Source organism: Theropithecus gelada, chromosome X, assembly GCF_003255815.1.
Source record: "Theropithecus gelada isolate Dixy chromosome X, Tgel_1.0, whole genome shotgun sequence".
Taxonomy (NCBI): Eukaryota; Metazoa; Chordata; class Mammalia; order Primates; family Cercopithecidae; genus Theropithecus; species Theropithecus gelada.
Genome location: NC_037689.1, coordinates 5331085 through 5350301, shown reverse-complemented (window position 1 = coordinate 5350301; position 19217 = coordinate 5331085). Strand labels below are relative to the sequence as shown.

Sequence of the window (19217 nt, the reverse complement as noted above, 5' to 3'; positions counted from 1 at the left end):
ATAACTAGAGTGCCAAGGCTAAAAGACAAAATACCACCAGGAGTGGTATAATTAGGTAGCTAAAAATTGCATACCATGAATTCAGGCACGTACTCTGTGAAGGAATAACACCTATACCCAAAGGGGCAGCTGTAGCAGCATCCAGTTCATTTTAAGAATTTCAATGACTGGTCACGCAATAAATGTTTTGCTTTTTCTCTTTTTGAGATGAAGTTTCACTCTTGTTGCCCAGGCTGGAGTACAATGGTGCAATCTCGGCTCACTGTAACCTCCACCTCCTGGGTTCAAGCGATTCTCCTGCCTCAGCCTCCCGAGTAGCTGGGATTACAGGCATGCGCCACCATGCCCAGCTAATTTTTTGTATTTTTAGTAGAGCTGGGGTTTCACCATGTTGGCCAGGCTGGTCTCGAACTCCTGACCTTAAGGTGATCCACCCACCTCAGCCTCCCAAAGTGCTGGGATTACAGGTGTGAGCCACTGCACCTGGCCAATGTTCTTCTTTTTCAAAAATATTTTTAAAAAAGAAAACAGAAGAAAATAGTCATGCCTGCAGTTGGGCAAAGAGTTCTTAGACATCACACCAAAAGCATGGCCCATAAAAGATAAACGCTAATGAAAATTGTAAAACTTTGCTCTGCAAAAGATGCTGTTAAAAGGAAAGACAACTACAGACTGGGGGAAAATATTTGCAAACCAGGTATCTGTCAAAGCACTCATATGCATTATAAAGAACTCTCAAAACACAACAGTAAGTAAATGAACAAACCAATTTAAAAAAACAGGCAAAAGACTGTTCATGAACAAACCATTTGCCAAAGAGGATATATGCATGAAGTATGCTCCGGACAAAAATGTTGGCCAGGCGCGGTGGCTCACACCTGTAATCCCAGCACTTTGGGAGGCTGAGGTGGGCAGCTTGCTTGAGCTCAGGAGTTTGAGACCAGCCTAGGCAACACAGCGAAACCCTGTCTCTACGAAAAGTACAAAAATTAGCCAGGCATGATGGTGTGCGCCTGTAGTCCCAGCTACTTGGGAGGCTGAGGCGGGAAGACTGCTCAAGCCCGGGAGGCGGAGGCTGCAGGGAGCCGAGATCATGCCACTACACACCAGCCTGGGCAATAAAGTGAGACTGTGTCTCAAAAAGAAAAAAATGTTCATCATTAGTCACTTGGGAAACATAAATTAAAACTATGACGAGCTACCACTACACACCTATTAAAACAGTTATAAAAAACACTGACAATCTGTTGTATAACATGGTGGCTACAGTTAATAACAAGGTATTATATTTTTGGAAATTACTAAAAAAGTAGATTTTAAGTGTTTTCACCACAACAAAATGAAAAGCATTTGAGGTAATATATATGTTAATTAACTTGATTTAGCCATTCTACGATGTATACATATTTCAAAACATGTTGTATGCAATAAATATATATAATTTTCATTTGTCAGTAAAAAAAAATAAATGGAAAAAAAACTGACAATACCAAATGCTGGTAAGGAATGGAACAGCTACTTTGGCAAGGTCTTATAAATTTAAACATACACTTACCACATGACCCTGAAACTCCACTTGTAGGTATTTACACCAGGGAAATAAAAACTTATGAAACTCCACTTGTAGGTATTTACACCAGGGAAATAAAAACTTATGTTCATACAAAAACCTGTACACAAATGTTTATAGCAGCTCTATTCATAACACCATAAAGTGAAATCAATCTAAATATTCTTTAAGAGGTGAATAAACAAACTGGCATATCCATACAATGGCTATTATTCAGCAATAAAAAGGAATGAATTATTGATACAGGTAACACGCAACAACTTAGAAGAATCTCAAAGGTATTATGTTGAATTAAAGAAGCCATTCTCAAAATATCACGTACTGGGCTGGGCGTGGTAGCTCACGCCTATAATCCCAGCACTTTGGGAGGCCAAGACAGGTGGATCACCTGAAGTCAGGAGTTCAAGACCAGTCTGGCCAATATGATGAAAACCCCTCTCTACTAAAAATATAAAAAATTATCCAGGTGTGGTGGTGGGCGCCTGCAATTCCAGCTACTCTGGAGGCTGAGGCAGGAGAATCGCTTAAGTCAGGGAGGCAGAGGTTGCAGTGAGCCGAGATCACACCATTGCACTCCAGCCTGGGCAACAAGAGCGAGGCATCATGTCAAAAAAAAAAAAAAAAAAAAAAAAAACAGTCACATACTGTATGATTCATGTGATATTCTTTAGAAGACGGAACCATAGTAACAGAAGATGAACTGGTGGTTGCCAGGGGTTAAAGGTAGGTTTGGGTGTTATTACAAAGGGATAGCATGTTTTTTGGGGTAGTACAACTGTTCTGTATTCTTAATGTGATGATGGTCATATAAATCAATACATGTGTTAAAATTCACAAGTCGGCTTGACTGTACGTTAATTTTAAAAATAAATGAGAAATTCAAATTGAAAATATAAATCAAATTGTTAAAAATTAACTTATTTTCATAATTTTAAATTTCATTTTGTAGAATAAAATCCCAGTTGAGCTCTTTTTCCACTATTAACAATGAAATTTTCATTCTTGTTTTATGTAGACTCACTTTAAGTAGTCTTTTTTCTTTGCCCATTATCTTCCATTCAGCAAGAACTCCTTTATGTTAAGATACACAGATGCTCCTTGATTTATGATGGGGTTATGTCCCAATAAACCCATCACAAGTTGAAAATATAGGTCGACAATCCATTTAATACACCTAGCCTACTGAACATCATAGCTTAGCCTAGCCCACCTTAAATGTGCTCAGAATACCTTACATTAGCATACAGCTGGGCAAAATCATCTAACACAAAGGCTATTTTATAATAAAGTATTGAATATCTCATGTAATGTACTGAATACTATACTGAAAGTGAAAAACAGAATGGGTATATGGGTACTCAAAGTACAGTTTCTACTGAAAGCATATTGCTTTTGCACTACTGGAAAGCAGAAAAATGTTAAGTTGAACCAACATTAAGTGAGGGACGCGTACATTTTAAAAAATTTACTTTCAAATTTTTTGGGGGGAAAGACAAAGTCTTGCTATGTTGCTCAGGCTAGTCTCAAACTCCTAAGCTCAAGTAATCTTCCTGCCTTGGCTTCCCAAAGTGCTGGTATTACAGGTGTGAGCCACCATGTGTACACTGAAACAAAAAAAAGACTAGAAGGACATATGTCAGAGTGGTAACTATAGCAAGCTGTTTATGGGTAATGAGATTTTATGTGATTTGTTTTCATTTTCTAAATTTTCTAGAATGGGCTTGTATTACTTTACTGATTTATTTTTTTTAAGATGAAGTTTCACTCTGTCACCCAGGTTGGAGTGCAGCAGCGCAATCTCGGCTCACTGCAACCTCCGCCTACCGGGTTCAATCAATTCTTCTGCCTCACCACATCCAGCTAATTTTTTGTATTTCTAGTAGATATGGGATTTCACCACGTTGGCCAGGCTGGTCTTGAACTTCTGACCTCAAGTGATCCACTCACCTTGGCCTCCCAAAATGCTGGGAGTACAGGCGTGAGCCACTGTACCCGGACTAGAATAGGCTTATATTACTTTAATCATCAGTAGAAAAAAAGGTAAAGGACACTTCAATCCAGGCTGTGTAATGTTTTTTAAAGGAAATTTTGGAGCTCTGGTTGTAAGCATGGAGAAGACAAGCAGCTAGGAAAACTTAGGTGTCACAGAAGAGATCAGGGACCTGTTGGTGTTGCTGAAGAAGGTAAGAAAATTGAGGACTCTTAGGAAGGGGAATGCTAACTTACCTGAGACTGTTTGAAAACATCCTTCCCAACTACATCCAGGTTTGAGGGATCTTTGATGGAACTGACATACTCAGAAACAGCCTTGATCACCACGTCACAGGGAGGAAGAACCAGCTGATGAGCTCGAACCTAGAAAAGGCAAGATAAGCAAGGGACGCTGACATCAAAGATGGATCACTAAGAAAAAGGGTGAAGTTGGCCGGGCGCGGTGGCTCAAGCCTGTAATCCCAGCACTTTGGGAGGCCGAGGCGGGTGGATCACGAGGTCAGGAGATCGAGACCATCCTGGCTAACATGGTGAAACCCCGTCTCTACTAAAAATACAAAAAACTAGCCGGGCGTGGTGGCGGGCGCCTGTAGTCCCAGCTACTCGGAGGCTGAGGCAGGAGAATGGCGTGAACCTGGGAGGCGGAGCTTGCAGTGAGCCGAGACCGCGCCACTGCACTCCAGCCTGGGCGACAGAGCAAGACTCCGTCTCAAAAAAAAAAAAAAAAAAAAAGAAAAAGGGTGAAGTTGAGGGGGGATATGGAATCCAAATTTGGTAAATCCACAGAGAGACAATTAAAATATTTTCTTTAAAAATAGTTTCACCCCTTCATTCTCAGTACAGAACATTTGGAAAACATGGAAAAGTATAAAGCAATAAAAACATATCATCTATCTTCCTACAGAGATAACTACTGTATATGACACTCACAATTAATCAGGCTTCCTTTCATGAGACATTTTGGCTTTTTTGCTATTAAATATAATATTATAATGAGTTGACAACATTTGGATTCTGATTTGAACTAATCACAAAAAGCCATTTTTTTTTTTTTTTTTGAGACGGAGTCTCGCTCTGTAGCCCAGGCTGGAGTGCAGTGGCCGGATCTCAGCTCACTGCAAGCTCCGCCTCCCGGGTTCACGCCATTCTCCTGCCTCAGCCTCCCGAGTAGCTGGGACTATAGGCGCCCACCACCTCGCCCGGCTAGTTTTTCGTATTTCTTAGTAGAGACGGGGTTTCACCGTGTTAGCCAGGATGGTCTCGATCTCCTGACCTCGTGATCCACCCATCTCGGCCTCCCAAAGTGCTGGGATTACAGGCTTGAGCCACCGCGCCCGGCCACACAAAAAGCCATTTTAAGACAATCAGGAAAATCTGAAAATGGACTGGATATTAAGATGATACCAAGAAATTAGCATTAATTTTTGTCAGGAGTAATAATGGCATTATGCTTATGTAAGAAACCACCCAAGTATTTTAGAGATGTGTACTGAAGAATGTGAAAGGGATTTGCTTTAAAAAAACATTAGCAACTACAAAAAATCCAGAAAATGTGGCAAAATATTGGTAACTGTTGGATCTGGAAGATGTTACAATGGTGATTTACTATATATTATTTTTCCTGTTTTTGTGATGCCTAAACTTTTTTTCTTTTTTTTTTTTTTTTTTTTTTTTGCCAAAATTTTTTTTTTTTTTTTTTTTTTTTTTTTTTTGAGACAGAATCTCACTCTGTCATCCAGGCTGAGGTGTACTGGTGCAATCTCGGTTCAATGCAACCTCTGCCTCCTGGGTTGAAGCGATTCTCCTGCCTCAGCCTCCCGAGTAGCTGGGATTACAGGCACACACCACCACTGGATTTGCTCATAAAATATTCCCACTCTGAGATTATACAAAATTTCCCTCGTGGTGCCGTCTATTATTATTATTACTATTATTTTGTTTTTGAGATGGAGTCTTGCTGTCGCCCAGGCTGAAGTGAAGTAGGGATTGTCTAGAAAACAATTATGTGCACACATGTGCAGTTCTTGAGTTCAAGTAATTCTCCTGCCTCAGCCTCCCGAGCAGCTGGGATTACAGGCACCTGCCACCATGCCCGGCTAATTTTTGTATTTTTAGTAGAGACAGGGTTTCACCATGTTGGCCAGACTGTTCTTGAACTCCTGACCTCAAGTGACCTGCCTGCCACGGCCTCCCAGAGTGCTGGGATTACAGGCATGAGCCACTGCACCTGGCCCTTAACACATTTTTAAAGAAAAAGTTTTTAATGCTTTCATAAATTATAGGTATGACGTCTTGCCCACTTTCCAATGATATAATTACAAGCTTCCTCAAACTGTAATTACTGAGGCAGAGGGTATAAATTTCCTAAAGGTTTCTGAATTTTTATAAATTGTTTTGCCAAAAGGCTTTATTATTCATTCCTTAAATATTTACTGCCTATGTGCCAGGCACTGTCCTAGGCACCAGGGAAACAGCAGTGAACAAGACAGACAAAAATCTCTGCCCTCACGGGAGCTTAAATTCTAGTGTAGATGTGTCGGGATAGGGTGAGGGGAGTTAAACAAACTAAATAAGTAAAATGTACAGTGTAGGCTGGGCGCGGTGGCTCACGCCTGTAATCCAGGCACTTTGGGAGGCCGAGGCTGGCGGATCATCTGAGGTCCAGAGTTCGAGACCAGCCTGGCCAACATGGTGAAACCCCATCTCTACTAAAAATACAAAAATTAACCGGTTGTGTACTAGATGTAGAGTACTAGATGTAGATAAGTGCTGTGGAGAGAAGAGCAGAGAAGCAGCTAGGGAATGCAAGTATGTATGTGCATACATGTGCACATAATTGTTTTCTAGACAATCCCTACTGCAGAAGTGTGTGCATATAATTTTTTATAGGGTGATCAAGAAAAGCCTCACTGAGAACAAAATTTTAGAAAACCTTCAGGAGTGAAGAAATAGCTATGAGGGGAAAAGTATTCCAAGTGGAGAGAATGATAAGTGCAAAGGTTCTAAGAGCAAAAGAAAGAAAGAAATCAGAGATATGAGAGGGGGCCAGACAGTAAAGGGCTTTGTAGGCCAGGCCATGGTAAGGATTGGGAGAGTGACATGAAGAGCTATTGGAGAATTTTTTTTTTGAGACTGAGTCTTGCTCTGCCACCCAGGAGGAAGTACAGTGGCATGATCTTGGCTCACTGCAACCTCTGCCTCCTAGGTTCAAACAATTCTCCTGCCTCAGCCTCCCGAGTAGCTAAGGTCACAGGCACGCAACACCAGGCCCAGCTAATTTTTTTTTTTTTTTTTTTTTGAGACGGAGTCTCGCTGTCGCTTGGAGTACAGTGGCATGATCTCAGCTCACTGCAACTTCCACCTCCTGGGTTCAAGCGACTTTTATGCCTCAGCCTCCTGAGTAGCTGGGATTACAGATGCGCACCACCACACCCAGGTAATTTTTGTATTTTTAGTAGAGATCAGATTTCACCATGTTGGTTGGGCTGGTCTCGAACTCCTGACTTCACGATCTGCCCGCCTTGGCCTCCCAAAGTGCTAGGATTACAGGCGTGAGCCACCACGCCGGCCATTTTTTAAGTTTTTAGTAGAGATGGGGTTTCACCACGTTGGCCAGGCTGGTCTTGAACTCCAGACCTCAAGTGATCCGTCCGCCTCAGTCTCCTAAAGTGCTGGGATTACAGGTGTTAGCCACAGTGCCCTGCCAAGGATTTTGAATGGAGAAGTGACAGGATCTCATTTTTTTTTTTTTTAAAGGGTCGCTCTCCTGTTATATTGAGAATAAAATGGAGGTAAGGGGAAGAGTGTAAGTAGAAGACCAATAGTTAATAAGCTATTATAATAATCCAGGCAAGAAATAATGGTGCCTGGTCAGGGTAGCAGCAGTGCAAATGGTAAGAAGTAGGTATATTTTGAAGGAAGAGCTGATGGTATTTGCTGACAAATGAGATGTGGGGTATGGGAGAGAGAGGGGGAAGTCAGGATGACCCCCAAGGATTTTAACCTGAGAAAATGGAAGGATGGGCTGAGTACAGTGGCTCACGCCTGTAATCCAGCACTTTGGGAGGCCAAGGTGGGCAGATCACTTGAGCTCAAGAGTTTGAGACCAGCCTGGCCAACATGATGAAACCCTGTCTATACTAAAAATACAAAAATTAGTTGGATGTGGTGGCACCCGCCTGTAGTCCCAGCTACTCAGGAGGCTGAGGCAGGAGAATCACCTGAATCCAGGAGGTGGAGATTGCAGTGAGCTAAGATTGTGCCACTGCACTCCAGCCTGGGCAATAAAGCGAGACTCCATCTCAAAAAAAAAAAAAAAGGAAAGAAAGAAAATGGAAGGAGGAAGCTGCCTTTAACAAAAATGAGGAAGGCTATGGGAGAAACATGTTTAGGGAGAAGATCAGGAATTTTCACTTGAACATATAACTTTGAGATGCCTATTGGATATGTAAATGAAAATACTGAATTGGCAGTTAGATATTAGAATCTGGAGTTCAAGGGAGAGGTCAGAGCTGAAGACATAAAACTTAGGAGTCATCAATAGGCCGACGGTATTTAAAATCATAAGACTATATGAGATCAATCGTATGCGGAGACAGAAAAGAGAAGGGGCCGGGCATGGTGGCTCACGGCTATAATCCCAACACTTTGGGAGGCTGAGGTGGGAAGATCGCTTGAGCACAGGAGTTTAAGACCAGCCTGGGCAACATGGTGAGATCACGTCTCTACAAAATATACAAAAAAAATTAGCCAGCCATGATGGCATGTGCCTGTAGTCCCAGCTACTCAAGAGGCTGCTGTAGGAGGACCAATTGAGTCTGGGAGTTTGAGGCTGTAGTGAGTCTTGATCGCCCCACTGCACTCCAGCCTGGGCAACAGAATGAGACCCTGTCTCAAAAACAAACAAACAAACAAACAAAACAAACCAGAAAAGAAAAGAGAAGGGAACCAGGATGGAACTCTGGGCTATTCCACCTTTAACAAGTGGAAAAGACAAGGAAGCAGCAACAGAGACTGGGAAGCGGCAGTCAGTGAGGTAGGAAGGAAATAAGAAGAGAGTAGTGTCCTTAATGCCAAGTGAAAAAAGTGTTCTATGGAAGAATAGGTAAGCATCTGTGTCAAATGCTGCTGACTGGTCAAGTAAAATGAAAACCGACAGCTGGCCCTGGGTTTATTAACTGAGAAGTTATATTGGTGACCCTGTCGAGAGCAATTTCAGCAAATCAACTGAAAAGCAAACAGGGGAAGGGAACAGTAAGAAACTCACGTGTAGACAAGTCTTTAGAGGAGTTTTCTATAAGGAGAAATATAGAGCAGTAGCTTGGGTGGGGAGAGTGAGATCGAGAGGCTTTTTAAAAAAAAATAAAGTTGTATTTTTTTTTTTTTTTTTTTTTTTTGAGGCGGAGTCTCGCTCTGTCGCCCAGGCTGGAGTGCAGTGGCGCGATCTCGGCTCACTGCAAGCTCCGCCTCCCGGGTTCCTGCCATTCTCCTGCCTCAGCCTCCCAAGTAGCTGGGACTACAGGCGCCGCCACCACGCCCGGCTAATTTTTTTGTATTTTTAGTAGAGACGGGGTTTCATTGTGTTAGCCAGGATGGTCTCGATCTCCTGACCTCGTGATCCACCCGTCTCGGCCTCCCAAAGTGCTGGGATTACAGGCTTGAGCCACCGCGCCCGGCATAAAGTTGTATTTTTAAACTTCATAGATGCATGCTTATACAATTTGGAAAGAGCCAATGAAAAGAGGAAACTTGATGATGCAGGAGAAAAAGGGCGAGAACTGCTGAACTGATGCTCTTAAGTTGGCCAAAGGAGATGGGAGCTGTGCCCGATAGTCCCAGCTATCAGGAGGTTTAGGCAGAAGGATTGATCACTTGAGCTATGATTGTGCCACTGCACTCCAGCCTGGGCAGCATAGCAAGACCCTGTCTCTTAAAATTTTTTTTTTAAATAAATAGAGATGGGACCTAGTATAAGTAGAGGGACTGGCCTTAGATAGGAACATGGACAGGTCATGCACAATTAATAGGAGGCAGGCAGAATATGTGGCCACAGAGGGGATAACACCTTCCTGTAGGTGAGGTGAAGAAGGGGGTAAGAACTCGTCGAAGTTTTCTTCCCATTGCTTCCATTTTCTCAGTAAAATAGGAAGTAAGGTCATGAACTGAGAGTGAGCAAATGAGGAGAAATATCAGAGGCTTGAAGACAGAGAAGGTATGAAACAGTCATCTAGGAGAATGAAAGAACGAGGGAAATAGAATACAGATACCTGAAGTGTATGCAGGTATCAGTCTCACAACAGTCTTTTTTTTTTTTTTTTTTTTTGAGTCAGAGTCTCATTCTGTCACCCAGGCTAGAGTGCAGTGGCGTGATCTCAGCTCGCTGCAACCTCCGCCTCCCAGGTTCAAGCGATTCTCCTGCCTCAGCCTCCCGAGTAGCTGGGACTACAGGCATGTGCCACCACACCTGGCTAATTTTTGATTACAGGCATGAGCCACCATGCCCTGGCTGCAACAGTCTTGATAATAGTGGGTAAACTAATTTTTCAATATTTGTTCAACTGTTAAGTTAAAAAAAAAAATTCACACTGGCCAAGCGCGGTGACTCATGCCTGTAATCCCAGCACTTTGGGAGGCTGAGGCGGGAAGATCACTTGAGGCCAGGAGTTCGAGACCAGCCTGGCCAACATAGTGAAACCCTGTCTCTATTAAAAATACAAAAATTAGCTGGGCATGGTGGTGCACGCCTGTAATCTCAGCTACTCGGGAGGCTGAGGCAGGAGAACTGCCTGAATCTGGGAGGTGGAGGTTGCAGTGAGCTGAGATTGCAACACTGCACTCCAGCCTGGGTGACAGAGTGAGACTTTGTCTCAAAAAAAAAAAAAAAAAAAAAAAAAAGCCAGGCATGGTTTCATATGTCTGTAATCCCAGCTACTTGGGTGGCTGAGGCATGAGAAATGCTTGAACCCAGGAAGTGGAGGTTGCAGTGAGCTGGCTGAGATTGTGCCACTGCATTCCAACCTGGACGACAGAGTGAGACTCTGTCTCAAAAAAGAAAAAGAAAAATCACACTGATCATTTAATTTACATGTCTGATCAATAGTGAGGTTGAACATCTAGTCGTTGTATTTTCTCTCTTGTGAATTTTCTGCTTCTGTCCTTTGTTCATTATTTCATTATTGGGTTATCAGTATATTTCTTTATAGATTTGTATGAATTCTTGAGATATTAAGGGTATTGATCATAACCAATTTTTTTCTGTCTTTTTTTTTTAGATGGAGTCTCGTTTTGTTGCCCAGGCTGGAGTGTAGTGGCACGATCTTGGCTCACTGTAATCTCCGCCTCCTGGGTTCAAGCGATTCTCCTGCCTCAGCCTCCTAAGTAGCTGGGGTTATAGGCGCCTGCCACTATGCTCGGCTAGTTTTTGTATTTTTAGTAGAGACGGGGTTTCACCATGTTGGCCAGGCTGGTCTTGAACTCTTGAGCTCAGGTGATCTGCCTGCCTCGGCCTCCCAAAGTGCTGGGATTACAGGCGTGAGCCACCACACCTGGTCATAACCAATATTTTTTTCTTTAGTATGTATGTGAAATATTTTAAATCTAATATAAGATAATTATTCCATCAAAACACCAATCAAAACCTCATATCCCCTAATCTGTATAGGCAAGAAATAGGAAACATTACCTTAAGTGATGCAAGAGGATGTTCTGGTCCCAAGAGGCTCCAGTGAAAAGCAGCCAGGTCCTCATCTGGGAGGATGTGGTTACCTACAAAGTACATTTGTCATTTATTGACTGTACAAATGTTTTCTTAGAACCTCCAGGTCATGAAAGGGGTCCTGGGAGAGAAAATGATCAAATAATTCACATAGGTCTATATTCTTAATGTAATACTTACAGTAGCTCTGTGTTGATCACTTAATATGTTTCATGTGTATTATATGTATCATCTTTATAATGACTATGTATGGTAATATCATTTCCATTTTACAGATAAGGAAACTGAGGTTCAGATAAGTTTGGTGACTTGGCCCAATGTGGTCTGGCCAATAGGTACACACAACAAGATAAAACGCTAGGAATGTAACTCCAAAGCCCATGCTATTACTTATCCCCTAAGTCATGTTGCCTTCTATAATAGCAGCCACCAATTAATAACTGCCTAATGAGTGCTGGGCATTTTGTATACCTTATTTCATTTCACTTTACCAATAACACCATGAGGTATTATTATCTGCATTTCACAGATGAGGAAACTGAAACCAGGGAGATGTCACTTCGGTGATTTGCCGATGGCCTAATTCCAAAACTTGTGCTGACTCTATTATATTATCCAAACTCATGTCCTTTGGAATTATAGAGCAAAGGTCATGCCTGAGACAGAATATTAACCTTCATGTGCTAAGTACTTGAATAACCAATTCAAAACATAATCAACTCTCTGCAATTTACTTTGAAACACATCTTTAAGAGATATATTGGGCCAGGTACAGTGTCTCACGCCTGTAATCCCAGCACTTTGGGAGGCTGAGGCAGGTGGATTGCTTGAGGTCAGGAGTTCAAGGCCAGCCTGACCAATGTGGTGAAACCCTGTCTCTACTAAAAATATAAAAATTAGCTGGGCATGGTGGCGGGTGCCTGTAGTCCCAGCTATTCAGGAAGTTGAGGCAGGAGAATCTCTTGAACCTGGGAGGTGGAGACTGCAGTGAGCCGAGATCGTGCCACTGCACTCCAGCCTGGGCGACAGAGCGAGACTCTGTCTCAAAAATAAATAAATAAATAAATAAAATAAAATAAGAGATAGATTGATGGATGGGTAAAGGAATGGATAGATATATGATAAGGCAATTATAGTAAAATGTTAATGGCAGAATACAGGTGGTGGATATAGAGTTTTTACTGCAAAGCCCTTTTTCAATTTTGCTGTGTATTTGGAAATTTTCATAAAAAATATTAGCACAAAAGAAACAAAGAGAAAAACATAATCAATAATTTGTTTTTCTGATCTAAATTGAGACACTAGGCAAGTAATGTTAATGCTCTGTGTGGGGAACCAAAGTTGTTTAGGGCTAATAAAACATTTGGCTGGAGAATACTCTGCATAAAAGAGTTATAAAATGTGGCAAAAGAAGAAGGTTTACAGGAATCTAAATAATGTTCTGGAATAACCTGTAGCAACCCACAAAACAAACATGCTGAGTTTTAGTGTGCTCTATCAAGAAGCCCAAAAACCATGCTGAGTTCTCCCCAGCAGTGTTTAGTGTGAAGACTTTAAGAAGACAAATCTAATGATGACAGGCTAAATCACTCTAGTCCTCATCTCTTAACACCAGAAGAGGAAACTACCAATCACTGCAGTCTTTTCTTTGGATGACCTACCTAGCAGTGCAGCAAATATGGGGAAATTCATCCTCTTCAGGCCCAGCTGCTTGGCTACTTCTTGCATCAGGAACTGGTTGGTAGTGAGGTTCTTCCCATTCCAGCTCAGTTTCAGAGCATGGGAACTGTAGTAAGAGGGAATATTGTAGAGAGCATACTCGGAGTCATGGGCAAGAAGGCCATGAAAGCCATTTTCCCTGAAAAACGCCACCACTTCCAAATGGTGGTCTTCAAGGCTCTGAAAGACCTAGGAGGGAAGAAGAGAACGTGTCATGCCACAGAAGCTGATTTGTATTGTTAGAAGGTCAGGAGGTTTAGTAACTCAATTTTATAGTTTGGTGAAATTTGAGATTGTATGTGACAGAACAGAACATTCTTTTAACATTTTTTACTTTTTTTTTTTTTTTTTTTTTTTAAATACAGAGATGAGATCTCACTATGCTACCCAGGCTGGTCTCGAATTCCTGAGCTTAAGTGATCCTCCTGCCTTGGCCTCCCAAAGTGCTAGGATTACAGGCGTGAGCCACTGCACCCAACCAGAACAGAATACTCTTTTTTTTTTTTTTTTTTTTGAGACGGAGTCTTGCTCTGTCACCCAGGCTGGAGTGCAGTGGCCAGATCTCGGCTCACTGCAAGCTCCGCCTCCCGGGTTCACGCCATTCTCCTGCCTCAGCCTCCCGAGTAGCTGGGACTACAGGCACCCGCCACCTCGCCCGGCTAGTTTTTTTGTAATTTTTAGTAGAGACGGGGTTTCACCGTGTTCGCCAGGATGGTCTTGATCTCCTGACCTTGTGATCCGCCCGTCTCGGCCTCCCAAAGTGCTGGGATTACAGGCTTGAGCCACCGCGCCCGGCCCAGAACAGAATACTCTTAAAAAACAAAACAAAAATGCTCTCCCAGTCTACAACTTGATTATTACTGTAAACACAGACAGCGTTATACATGTGTTCATTCCCCCAGTTTTTTTTCACTCCTTTCATGAAACTTGCCCTGAGGCTCTTCAAAATTAGAATACTGAAATTAACAAGGTATATATTACTTAAGTTTTTACCTCAAACAGTAACATTAGAGACTTCTGTTAGATAATAAAGCTATTATTTATTGCTCAGCATCTATACGCTGTACATATTTTATATATATTATCTCGTCATTAACCTTAGGTAGGTACATATGGATGAAAAACTTAAGACGTAGAAATATACATAGAAATCTAAGTTTATCTAACTGTTTTTAAAAAGTCCTTGCTTTTTTTTCTTAGTAGCACCCTACATCGCAGGGCACCTAAATAGTTGCACTTCCAACGGTGAGAAGTCAGAAACTTCACCCCATTTTAGAAATGGGGAAACTAAGGCTACGAGAGATTGACTGCCCCCAAAGTTGCAGAATGAGTGAGTGGTAGGCAGGATTCAAATCCAGGCTGATCTGACTCTGGAATGCATACTTTCTGTTGTACCGTGCTTCTTCCTGGAGATCATTATTTTTTATGTAATAGAGGTAAACTGTTAAGTACTCTTCCTGTACATGCCTCTATTGCTGTACTTGAAGTATACTGAAATTATCTGTATACCGGCCCCACCAGATTAAGTTCCTTGACCATATAGAGAATTTACCTCTGTATTCCTGGCTCCCACATAAGACCTGGTACATAGTAGTAATAATAATGGCTAACAGATACTGAATATGTACTATGTGCATTAATTCATTTAATACTTACAACAACCTTGTGAGGGCATACCTATTATTATTAACCCCATTTTATACATTATTAGCCCCAAGGTCATATGACGAGGAGGAGCAAAGCCCAGATTTTGGCTCTAGAGCCTGTGGACCTTGATGGTTTTTTTCAACTCAACTAATCTGTTTTTCATTTAAGTTGGAATGGTAGTTTTCTGGAGTTTAACAGGAGTTTCAACGCATTAAACTTTTGCTAGATTATGGGAAAGGAGTCTAGTTACAGTTGCTAGTCATGTCACATACAAGGGGAGAGACACCAGTAAGCAGATAGTGAAGCAAGGTCGATATTCATTTGATATCCAGGCAAAGGAGCCAAAAAGTATTGTAACATATTTATGCCTAGAGATATGAGTAACTCCAGATGTGTCAGGGTAGGAGTAAAGTCTTATGCTGTCCCCTGGTAATAGTTTCTTCCAGCACACCACTCATACAAGTCATTGGTTGAGCATCCATTGACCTTGTACCAGGCACAGTTACTAAGTGTGATATTTTCTCTCTCATCATCACAACCGCACCATGCAGGTATTAGAAGCCCCATTTTACAGATGAGGAAACTGAGGCTCAGAAAAGTAAGATGCCATACTCAGAGCTATCAAGTTGGGAAACAGCAACCTGGGTCACACTGACATCAAATTCTCTTGGTGTCACCAAAGACCCTTTCTACTACAACACTTAATCTTTAGCTGGTCTGAAGCCGATTATGCCACCATTCAAGTGATTTCAACTCCAGAAAGCCAAGGACTAGTGATTTTTAATCAATTTGGTAGCTCTTAAAACACTAGGAATGTACATCACAACCACCTGGAGATCTTTTTCAAAATATACAAACCTGAGCTTCACCTCAGATCTGCTGGAATTATTTATTTCTTGTTTTTGTTTTTGGAAACAGAGTCTTACTCTGTCACCCAGACTGGAGTACAGTGGCCTGATCTCGGCTCACTGCAACCTCCGTGTCCCGGGTTCAAGCAATTCTCCTACCTCAGCCTCCTGAGTAGCTGGGACTACGGGTGCATGCCACCACACCCAGCTAATTTTTGTATTTTTAGTAGAGATGGGGTTCCACCATGTTGGCCAGGCTGGTCTCAAACTCCTGACCTCAGGTGATCCGCCGGCCTCGGCCTCCCAAAGTGCTGGGATTACACGCGTGAGCCACCGTACCCAGCCTGGAACAATGTCTTGAGTGTGATCCAAACACCTATATTTCAAAACAGTTTTCAGTAGGTTCTCATGCACACCCCCAATTAAGAATCACTGAACTAATCCAGTCATTCATTTTATCACATAGGCAACTGAGGCCTAGAGAGGATAAATGACTTGACCTAGCTAATTGCAGCTGAACCAAGATTAGAACAAAAGTTTCATGATTCCAGGTATAGGACTTCTTTTACTAAATATTCTGGAGTAGGTAATGGAAAACAATAGAGTAAGAATCTCATGAATCTCTCTCTCAATTCCGCAATACCCCTCTCCTAACAGGCTAATTTTCTAACTACCCACTTCCAAGACTACTCCTGCTTCCCTGCCTTTGCTCACTTGGTTTCCCTGCCTAGAATGCCTTATTGCCTCTCTTTCCCAATGTTCTGAATACTTTCCATAGGCCTGCCACCTCTTGGACAAATTATTTTTAATTCCCCTCCTCTTCACTCTTATAGCACAGAGATGGATGACACAGTCACAGAACTAATTTGACAATACCATCATCTTCAAGTTTTAAGGTCACAGGTTCTATCTTACTCTTTTATCTCCATGGTCCTAACCATGTCCTTCCAACTAGAAAGGACAGAGAACAGGAGTTGATTGGTACAGAATAGTAAAGAAAGGCCTAGTGAGATTGTTAAAAAGAAAAACAGCTCTGGCAAATCAGAGGGCACTATCATCTCAGCATTTAACTTCTACAGCAGATGTAGTGAAATCACTAGATTGCAAGCTATCCACAGCTCAAGTAGCAAAGTAGTATTAGGTATCGATTAAGTACCTACTATTTACCAGGCACTGTTCCAAACCCACCTCACGTCCACTAACCTTGCAATAACGTCAGGAGGCATTATTATCTTCATTTTAAAGACAAACAATCAATGAGGGTCAGAGGTTAGAGAACTTGACCAAAGTCACATAGCTAAAAAGTGAAGCTAGCCAATAAGCACGTGACAAACTGCTCAACATTATTAGTCATTACAGAAATGCCCATCAAAACCAAAATGAGACACCAGTTAGCACCCACTAGGATGGCTATAATCAAAAAATGGAAAATAATGAGTGTTGGCAAGGATGCAGAGAAACTGGAATCTTTGTAAATTGCTAGTGGGAATGAAAAATGGTGCAGTTACTTTGGAAAATGGTCTCAGAGATCCTGAAATGGTTAAACATAGTTATCACATGATCCAACGATTCCACTCTTAAGTATATACCCAAGATAACTGAAAAGCTATGTTCACACAAAAACTTGTACATGAAAGTTCACAGCAGGCTTATTCATAATAGCCCAAAAGTGGAGATAACCCAAATGTCTATCAACTGATGAATGGATAAACAAAATGTGGTATATACATAAAAGATAAAAGGAAATATTATTTGGCGATAAAAAGGAATGAAGTAGGGATTTATGCTACAACATCAATGAACTTTGAAAACAGAATGCTAACGTGAAACAAGCCAGACACAAAAAGTCATATATTGTATGACTTCTTTCATATGAGATGCCCAGAATAGGCAAATCCAAAGAGATGGAAGAATAAATTAGTAGTTGCCAGGGATTGTGGGGATGGGGAATAAGACTAGTACGTACTGGGTTACCCTTTGAGATTATAAAAATCTTCTGGATAGTGGTGATAGCTGCACAACACTATGAATATACTAAAGACCATTAAATTATACACTTCAAAACGTTGAATTTTATGGTATATGAGTTATACCTCGATTTTTAAAAAGTGGAGCTAGGATTCAAATTCAGTTCTGTTCACAAATCCCAAGCTCCCCTAAAGCTTTAAGAACTTTAAGAACTTTTTATTATGGAAAATTTTAAACATACAAAGGTAATGAACCCCCATGAAAGCATTACCCACTTTCAATTGTTATCAATCTTAAGTCATTCTTGTTTCATCTACCTTGCCCCTCTCCTTTTTATGGTGTGTGTGTGTGTATATATATATATATTTTTGAGATAGAGTCTTGCTTTGTTGCCCAGGCTGGAGTGCAGTGGCATGATCTCAGCTCACTGCAACCTTTGCCTCCCAGGTTTAAGTGATCCTCCTGCCTTAGCCCCCCTAGTAGCTGGATTACAGGCACATGCCACCACACCTGGCTAATTTTTGTATTTTTAGTAGAGACAGGGTTTCACCATGTTGGCCAGGCTGGTCTCGAACTCCTGGCCTCAGGTGATCCACCCTCCTCAGCCTCCCAAAGTGCTGGGATTAGAAGTGTGAGCCACCACACCTGGCCTTTCTATGGTATTTTAATATTTTTTGTTGGGATTAAAAACCACATAAAATTTACCATCTTGACTATTTTTAAGCGTACAGTTCAGCTGTGTTATGGATTTTCACATTGTTATATAACATATCTCCAGAATATTTTCATCTTGCAAATCTGAAATTCTATACCCATTAAATAACAGCTCCCTTTTCTCCCTCCTCCTAGCTCTTGGTAACCACAATTCTATTTTCTGTTTCTATAAATTTGACTACTTTAGACACCTCACATAAGTGGAATCATATGGAATTTGTCCTTTTGTGACTGGCTTATTTCACTTAGCATAATGTTCTCAAGTGTTCATCCATATTGTAGCATGTAACAGGATTTCTTTCCTTTTTAAGGCTGAATAATATTCTATTGTATGCTATACATTTTGTTTATCCATTCATCCATCAATAGACATTTGGGTTGCTTCCAACTCTTGGCTATTGTGAATAGTACTGCTATGAACATGGGTGTGCAAATATCTCTTAGAGATCCTGCTTTCAATTGTTTTAGATATATACTCAGAAGTGGAATTGCTGAATTATATGGTAGTTTTATTTTTAATATTTTAAGGAACCTCCATACTGTTTTCCACAGCAGCTGCAGCATTTTACAATCCCACCAACAGTGCATAAGGGTTCCAATTTATCCACATCCTTGTCAACACTTATTTTCTGTGTGTTTTTTTAACAGTAGCCATCCTAATGAGTGTGAGGTAATATCTCATTGTGGTTTTGATTTGCATTTCTCAGAGGATTAGTGATGTTGAATATCTTTTCATAAGCTATTGACCATTCCTGGCATATCTTAAGGCAAATTCCAGACATCAAATCACTTCACCCATAAATACTTCATTATTTAACTCTCACAGTTAAAGTAACGAATAGTACCATTATTACACCCAACAAAATTAACAATTTCTTAATATCATAATATCCAGTCCCTATTCTACTTTCTATGATTGTCCCCAAAATATCTTTTGATGGTTGCTTTGTTCAAATCAGGATTCAAATAGAATTCACATGCTGTATTTGGTTGATATGGCTTCTAAGGATCTTAATGTATAGCAGTTCCCCTTCCCTTTATTTAT

The 19217-nt window shown here is 41.2% G+C and overlaps 1 protein-coding gene across 2 annotated transcripts in view; it reads right to left on the bottom strand.

The window, feature by feature from the left end:
• Positions 1-19217, bottom strand: part of FAM120C (family with sequence similarity 120C) — a 117130-nt gene that overhangs the window by 79959 nt on the left and 17954 nt on the right. For both annotated transcript variants that reach the window (XM_025372730.1, XM_025372731.1), the window contains exons 2-4: positions 12938-13184; positions 11244-11326; positions 3797-3925 (exon numbers count right to left, since the gene is read on the bottom strand). In XM_025372730.1, the coding sequence (XP_025228515.1) occupies positions 3797-3925; positions 11244-11326; positions 12938-13184 (459 nt within the window). The remainder of the gene's footprint in view (positions 1-3796; positions 3926-11243; positions 11327-12937; positions 13185-19217) is intronic.